Below are 7,736 nucleotides of genomic sequence, written 5' to 3'. Positions count from 1 at the left end.
CCCCCCGAGAAATCTCCAATAGGAGTGGATGGTCCAGATGTCTGAGTTCTGCATCCATAACAGTTTCAAGACTGCTGGCTGAGATGATCAAGCCTCACAGAATACTCCAGTCAGGACTTGATCATAATTCTAAATCTTCTTTAGGTTCCCGTAAGATTATCAGCTTCCCCACCCCCACCCCAAATCAGTAGTAAGTAGCCTGGAAAAAACTACATTCACATTCCCCAAAAATGGATTATGGATATTTATCTTTGTTTAGAGTGTTGGTTACAAGATGTTATGGATAATGGTCTGGACAAAAAAGCTAAACAAAGAATAAAAAAAAAAAGATCAATTCTGAAATGAAAACTCCAGTTATATAGCAAGAGTGATGCAGTTAAAGATGGTAACAAATGCAAACACCCACGATGTCTTCAAAAGCTTATCAAGAGCAAAAGCAGCGCAGAGCAGGGGCTGAACCAGCAGTTCTCAACCTGTGGGTCACAAGATCTTTCAGAGGCCTAAGGCCATAGGAAAACACGGATGTTCATATTACGATTCGTAATGGTGGCAAAGCTACAGTTATGAAGTAGAAAAGTCATCTTACGGTTGTGGGGGGAGGGTCACCACAGCGCGGGGAACTGTGATAAAGAGTCGCAGCATAAGCAAGGTTGAGAACCCCCAGGTCTCAACTATATGACCTAGCTGTGGCCGTTGGAGGAACAACAATAAACAGCTGACCTTTGAATTGCTGACTACTTGGCTGTCTGTTTATGAGCAGAGAAGATGACCAGCGCGGTCTACAGGGTAACTGTCTGAGAGCCCAGAGCAACAAGCAGCAGACTGCTGCACAACATGAAGAATCTGATCTCTCCTAGTCAAAGGAATCTACTGAGACTGAAAAAAAAAAAATCTTAATACTAAAATCGGGGACAACTTTCTTTGCAATCTCAATTATTCTTCCAATTAGGCATGTCAGCGGCTGAGAAATGAGCTCCTTCAGCATGGTCTATAATGCGGACACATTCAGGAGACTTGGTAATCAATCACCAATGACTCTAAAGAGGCTGCTAGCATCATGTGCTAGTCTCAAGTGCCAGTCACAGATGCTCTTTATTTGGGTCTGTTCTTTGCACAGAAGCAGACCTCCAGGACCCTGGCCAGGGAAACAATCACTTTCTTCTGCCTTTACTTTGTAGAAACCCTGTCCTCAGGGGCAAGCGGACTCCAGATATGATGCATAGGAGGAAATATCTTAGCCAAGAACCTCAAAAGTGAAGTTCCTTAACTCTGACGTCGTCTTTCAACATTTCCTGCACGTAGCAGAGCTCCTGTCTGTCCGTATGCTGCTTCTGACAGCCACATCACATAGTGGGTGCAGGTTTCTGCTTTAAAGACACTGTTAGCAAAGAGACTTTAGGTGTGTCACTTAGCCACGCTTGTCTTAAAATGTATTACCTTTGCAAAGCCTGTGGGTTCATGCCTATACCTCCAGGGACTCAGGAAGATCAAAAGTTTAAAGCCCACCTGGGGTACAGAGTTCCAAGCCGCACTTAGGGAAACCCTGTCTTAAAGGAAAAAGGAGAGCTGGGGATGTAGGTCAGTGGTAATGCTCTTACCCAGCCTATCTGAGGTCTTTAAATCAATCCTATATACCGCCGAAGGAAGAAAAAGAAACCGTATTAGCTTACCAGCCTAAACCTGAACCCCTTTATCAGCAAAACACAAACGGTCTCTAAAGGTTGTTCTGGGTCAGATATCAAAAGAGCCCCAAGTCCATCCTATTCTTTATAGGTCCCCCACTGGCCCGCTGTGAGTAGCAGGATGAATTACACAGTCTCTGCCCTGGAGTAGATCCTGTGCTGTTCTATAAATCGTGAATTCACAAACAACATGACAAATGCCAAGGAACAGTCTATAAAAATAAACAAGAAAAGAATGTATATTTTATATGTGTACAGATCTCTGTAACAGTCGGAGCGGGTAGCCTACCCAGGAGGCAAGGTTCTGCACTGCCGAACCACGCCTCCCAGCGCAATCAAAGACACGAGAACCCTCCTCAAGGGACAGGGAGTGATCTCGGATGAGCCAAGGCAAGTTTAAAAACATACAGCAGTTTGTTTTTTTCTTCCCCTCCAGCGATGCAGCTGCATCAAGCAGAAAAGCATCGGATTGGCATCGTATATATGCATTTGGGTCCTTTTTGCAATTACTACTCCAGGGTATAAACAGATCTTGAGCTCCAGGGAGAATTTACTTCCCGGTCCAGACAAGAAAACCAAGTTCCTTATTTTTACTAACAACGCCTTCTCCAATCAACACTCGCCTTCCCTGGGACGAAGGGGCACGCCTCTCCGCGCCACCAGGAGCCTGTGGCCGCTCCAGGGGGCTCCCGGCTTCCGAGCCCCGGGGACGGGAAGCTTGTGACGGCGGGACTTGAGGCTAGGGACAGCCGGGGTCGGGAACAGTGGAGGCCGGGGACTGCAGGGTAGGGAATAGAAGAGCCTTGGATAGCTGAGATCGGGATGGGAGGCTGGGGACTACCAGGGTGGGGACAGCTGAGACCACGATCCGGAGGCCTGGGACTGCAGGGTGGGGACAGTGGAGGCCGGTGACCGTCGGGGTGGCGACAGCCAAGTACTGAGGACCACCGAAGCTGGAGACGGCGGAGGCCAAGGACTGCCGGTGCAGGGTACAGCGGAGGCCGGGGATTGCCCGGACAGGGTACAGAGGAGACCGGGGAAGGGGACCCGAGGCTGCACTCACCCACTTTGTCCTTGCCGTACATGTGGCCAGCCACCTGATGCGACAGCGGCACGCAGCCTCCGAGCAGGCGCGGCACTGGCGGGCTATCCCCGGCGCTCCCCGGCGGCCGCAGGCGCAGCGCAGGGGGCTCGGCGGCCATCGGGGCGGCGGCACTAGGCGTCAGGGGTCAGGGAGGACCGGACGGCATCGCCCGCGCAGGCCTAGAGCGCGGACCCATAACGAGACCGCGCTGCCCGCTCCGCGGCCCGCACTCTGAACCCCGGCCGCCCGCGCCGGGGATAAGGGCGCCTCGGCCCCGCCTCTGCCCGCCCCCTGCTCGCTGGGGCCCGGACAGCACCACTCTGAGCATGCGCAAAAGCTACTAGCCGGGACCCGGCCCCGCCGTGTTGAGCATGCCCAGAGGCTACCCTACTGGAGCCCAGCCAGCGCCTCCCTGAGCATGCGCAGAAGCCACTGACGAGTACCGCTCAGCCCTCCACTAGCACGTCCAGGTTGACCAGCACGGAACTGAACAGGTTCTGAGTCTGACTGAGTCTGAACCTGCTACCGGACAGCACTGAGCATGCTCAGAGACCGCAGGATTGGACTTTTGTCCCACCTGCCGACTGGTTGCTTCTTTTCCAGTACCCCAGAACTTCCCGGGGCAGACAGGCATCCCAGGTGCTTCCCAGTGTGAGGCACACCAAGCCTGGGAGGCGGCGGCAGGGCAACCCAGAGACGTGGCTGGTTATAGGCTGACCTCCCACCACGTCCTGCCCTCCCAGATCAAAGAGGCAGGAGCATCCGGATTGAAGACGTTATTTCTCACACCTTCCAGTTGGCACCCCGTCGAACTGCTGCCTCAACGTCCTCTTGACAAGTTTATGTGTTAGAGATTAACAGTCATCCTAATTCACTTTTTAAAAAATTGTTAATAGTATGTGTATGCCGGTGCTCAAGGAGGCCAGAGGAGTAGGGTTCCTTGGAGCTGGAAGAGCAGGTCACCTACGTCGGTGCTGGGAATCAAACTTGGGTCCTATGCAAAAAGCTATATCTTAATCTCTAAGACTCTGCGGCTTTCTAAGTCGTTTTTCTAAGTGAACACTTTTTTTTTAAGAGACGAACACTAGAGACACTTATGTTTATTTATTCAAGGCAATGCTGAGAATTGAAGGCAGAGCGTTGTGCATGTTGAGCAAGCACAATGGCATTGAGCAAACACAGTACTGCTAAACTGCCTTGCCAGTCGGAGCAAGTTGTTTTTGTTTTTTGTGTTCTCGAGACTCTCTTGGGTGGATGACTGGCAAGGTCAAAGACAAGGGATGGAGGCCCAGCGTAGGTTCCATCAATGCCAGTGTCTGCACTGGTATCCTATAGCAAAGTCTGGTCTGGCGGGACCCACAGTTGAGCCGGCCAGATTTGCAGGACCCACAATTGAGCTGGCCACACCTTGCGTTACCTGTAGCCAAAGCGGGCTTATGACCGGCCATAAAGAACTAGCAGACCATAGGACGACAGTCTTCCAGGTACTAGTCCTGAGTCACCTGAACCGCTCACAACTGGACCACCTGTAAAACCCGGCCTGGATAGTATCGCCCGTTTAGCACAGACGCAGTCACCGCCTTGGCATCCAAGGCTGTCCCGCGGCTGTCAAATCACCGTTCCTCCGGGTTGGGGACAGTGCGCATGCGCGACTCTACGGGCGCGCCCTCACACGTGCTCCCCTCAGCTTGCCGCGGCGCCTGCGCAGTGACTGGAAGTGTTCCCGGAGGTCGCGTCTTGCCCGGGTCTCCCTCGTCCTCAGCGCTCGCCCGCGCGGTCCTGCCACGGCCTTCCCGCTGCCCGCACCATGGGCCTCGGCTACGACTCCTCAGTGCGAGGTGAGCTGCCCGCGGCCGGGTCCCCGCCACCTTTATCCCGACCGTCACCTTGACCTGCACAAGGACAGGCGCAGGCCTGCCCGGAGCTCACGGGATGCTGGTGTGGGCCGGCATCCCCGACCGTGGACCGCTTCCCCAGCCAGGCACAGGCTAGCAGGTCACAGTCCACCCCAAAACTCCTCTGCCCCTTAGTCCCCCCCCCCCCCATGTGGGGAAACTGGCAGCTTCCTGCGTCCCTGGCGTCCGGGAATCGTCATATCGTAGATATTTTGCTAGCTTTGTAATTTAAGGTGAAGAAATCCAATCCGACCGAGGTCTTCAGTTTCCCAGTTTCTTACGCATCTTGCATCCGGCCACTGGTGGCAGTGGTCCAAGAAACAACTGAAAATAGTCTTCCCTAAGCCTTGAAAACAGTATTTTGAAGAAATCTGACTGAAACTTAGCTAGTGTAAGGTTTTATGTTAAAGTTGACCACAGGCTATACAATATGGGCGATAGACTCAGCCCAGGTATAAAATGCCACACCCCAGGGTTTGGTTACCTCTAACCTTAGTTAAATAAAGGTAAAAGTTACGATGAGCCCCATTGATTCAAACAGCAAATACTGGTTGGCTATAGTGCTCGATTCTGTAGCCTTTTCTAACTTTAGTTGAGTCTGTATACTGGAAGGTTCTGCTTATGTCGACGAAACTGACTTGGCATGTCAAAGGGAGAAAAACGTTTTTGTGTTCCTTATTTTTAACATGTATTTGTGTGAGTGTCCCTGGTGCCGTGGCTCATGTGGCAGTGACCCAACTTGTTAATTCTCTCCCACCACGTGAGTCCTGGGCATCAAGTTCAGGTTATCAAGAAGCAGGCACATTTCCCCCTTGACCCATCATGCTAATGCCCAAACATTTTTTAAGTTACTAAATTTTGCAAAATTTACTCCAAAGGATAGCCATCTGGGACTCCTTTAAATACATTCACTTTGGTGCGTTTCAATTGTCTTTATGGCTTTTAAAATCTGGTGTTTTGTTTTGTTTTTTGAGACATAATCTTTCCTTGTAGCCCAGGCTAGACTTGAACTCAAAATCTTCCTGTAGCAACCTCTCCAGTGCCTAGACCATAGGCCTGGGCCACCATACCTGTAAAAACAGTGTTCTTGGCAGTCATACTATTGCATAGAATAAAACATTCATATGATTTGTGGTGCAGTTGTCTTAACTTTGTTAGGAACACTGTTGCACATGTGTGAGGTGAGCCAAGAGATTGCAAAATAGGTGTTTGTTTGAAATCGGGGATCCTATTGTATGAGCAGATGCTAGGCCCTGATTTAGTATGCTGTTGAAACGAAGATCAAGTTTTGGCTTTGCTTAATGGGCACAAGGAGTCTCAAAGGTGGCTCTCTCCGTTAGTTTACCGTTCTTGAAGGTATATAAAACCTCTTATTGGAACCCCTAATTAGCTCCAACGTGAAGTACTTACCTTTGTTATATGGGGTAACTTTTTAAAAATAGGAACAGCAGAGAAATCATTATGAAGACCATACAGAGAGTCCCAAAGACTTTGCAAGTCTCTTCTTCCAGCTCCTTCCCCCTCAAAGCTGGAATATAGAATGCCTTGGAAATAACCCCCCCCCCTTTAAGATTTATTTATTTAATGTGTACGAGGTTTTGGGCTGCGTGTTATTGGTTCACATTGTGCATGATGTGCCCATGGAAGCCAGAAGAGGGTGTCAGTTACCCGTGAACTGGTGTTTCAGACACATGGGTACTGGGGATGGATGGAGCCCTGGTACTCTGGAAAAACCGTCTTAATAGCTCTTAACTGCTGAGCCATCTCTCCAGCTCCTGCAGTATACCTTTTAAAGTTTACTTCTTGTACCTCATAAAATTGTTGTGGTTTGCTTGCTTTTTTTTTTAAATAGAGTCTTGTTTAGCCCAGGCTGCTTTCTAACTTGAACTCCTGATCCTCCTGCCTCTACTTGGGTGCTGGGATTGTAGGTATGCAATATCACACCCAGTTTATTTAGCGCTAGGGATTTCACTCGGGGCTTCGTGCCAACAAAGCAAGCAATGTGCCAGTTGAGCCTCATCCTGGACCCCCAGAATCACATTCCTACTGGCATTTAGTTGAAAAATAAAATATTGATTTACAGCCAGGTGTGGCTGCAAATAACCTGCTATCCCAGGAGGCTGAGGCTAGAGAATCAAAGAATTGGAGGCCAGCTTGTGCTATGTAACATGATTATTCAAGACAAAAAAAAAAATTAAAAGGGGGCGGGGAGAATGTCCATGCTCTCAGAATTCTTTATATTGGGGAGGGAAAGTGGTTAATAAAACTAAGTGGGTGTCAGACCAGGACTAGAGTTAGAGGCAATGCAGAAGAGCAATAGAACTTGAGACCCTCCCCTCGTTAGGATGAGACAGTTTGGGCATGAGCTCTTTCTGGTTTCTGGAAAGTGGCCTTCGGTGCCCATGCATGCAATCTCATGATTCTTCCTCTTGCCCAGTAGATGGCCTTTCTGGACTCACTCTGATCTAAATGCCTCTCTACATCTCAGAGCCAACTGTCATCCTTCATCCTTCCATTTCCACCAGACTGACTGAAGTCTTTATCTCCTGGCTCTCTAGACAGCCTTATCTTGTGCTGTCTTACCAATGCTTGTTTTCATTTGCTTTGTTTATTTATTTGAGACCAGGTCTCACTAAATAACCTTGGCTGGCCTGGAACTCCCTACACAGAATAGGCTGGACTCAAACTCACCGAGACCTGCCTAACTCTGCTTCCCAGTGCTGGGTTAAAGATATAAGCGGCCACATCTGACTACTTGTTTTAAAACACGCGTGATATAAATGATTTACTCTATCCAGCCAAAAGTCAACCATAACTTATCTTTACCTCTAAAACCAAGAAGCCAGCTCAACTGAATAATTTCCTCTGTGTTTTTGTATGCACACGACGTGGAAGAAGAAGGCATGCATGCTGCTGGTGTGGAAGAAGGAGGCATGCATGCTGCTGATGTGGAGGGAGACATGCATGCTGCTGATGTGGAGGGAAACATGCATGCTGCTGATGTGGAAGAAGGAGACATGCATGCTGCTGGTGTGGAAGAAGGAGACATGCATGCTGCTGGTGTGGAAGAAGGAG

General features: G+C 49.7%; 2 protein-coding genes across 2 annotated transcripts in view; one reads left to right on the top strand and one right to left on the bottom strand.

Annotated features, from left to right (window-relative positions):
- Positions 1 to 3,061, bottom strand: part of Ipmk (inositol polyphosphate multikinase) — a 35,705-nt gene extending 32,644 nt beyond the window's left edge. The window contains exon 1 of the mRNA XM_005360167.3: positions 2,746 to 3,061. Within this exon, the coding sequence (XP_005360224.1) occupies positions 2,746 to 2,884 (139 nt within the window). The 5' untranslated portion in view covers positions 2,885 to 3,061. The remainder of the gene's footprint in view (positions 1 to 2,745) is intronic.
- A 1,379-nt stretch (positions 3,062 to 4,440) lies between these two features.
- Cisd1 (CDGSH iron sulfur domain 1) overlaps positions 4,441 to 7,736 on the top strand; it is a 14,889-nt gene continuing 11,593 nt past the window's right edge. The window contains exon 1 of the mRNA XM_005360165.2: positions 4,441 to 4,604. Within this exon, the coding sequence (XP_005360222.1) occupies positions 4,574 to 4,604 (31 nt within the window). The 5' untranslated portion in view covers positions 4,441 to 4,573. The remainder of the gene's footprint in view (positions 4,605 to 7,736) is intronic.

The sequence above is a fragment of the Microtus ochrogaster genome, linkage group LG2, assembly GCF_000317375.1.
Source record: "Microtus ochrogaster isolate Prairie Vole_2 linkage group LG2, MicOch1.0, whole genome shotgun sequence".
In the NCBI taxonomy this organism is placed as follows: domain Eukaryota; kingdom Metazoa; phylum Chordata; class Mammalia; order Rodentia; family Cricetidae; genus Microtus; species Microtus ochrogaster.
The sequence above is the reverse complement of the archived record's forward strand: the minus strand, read 5'-3'. Positions and strand labels throughout refer to the sequence as shown.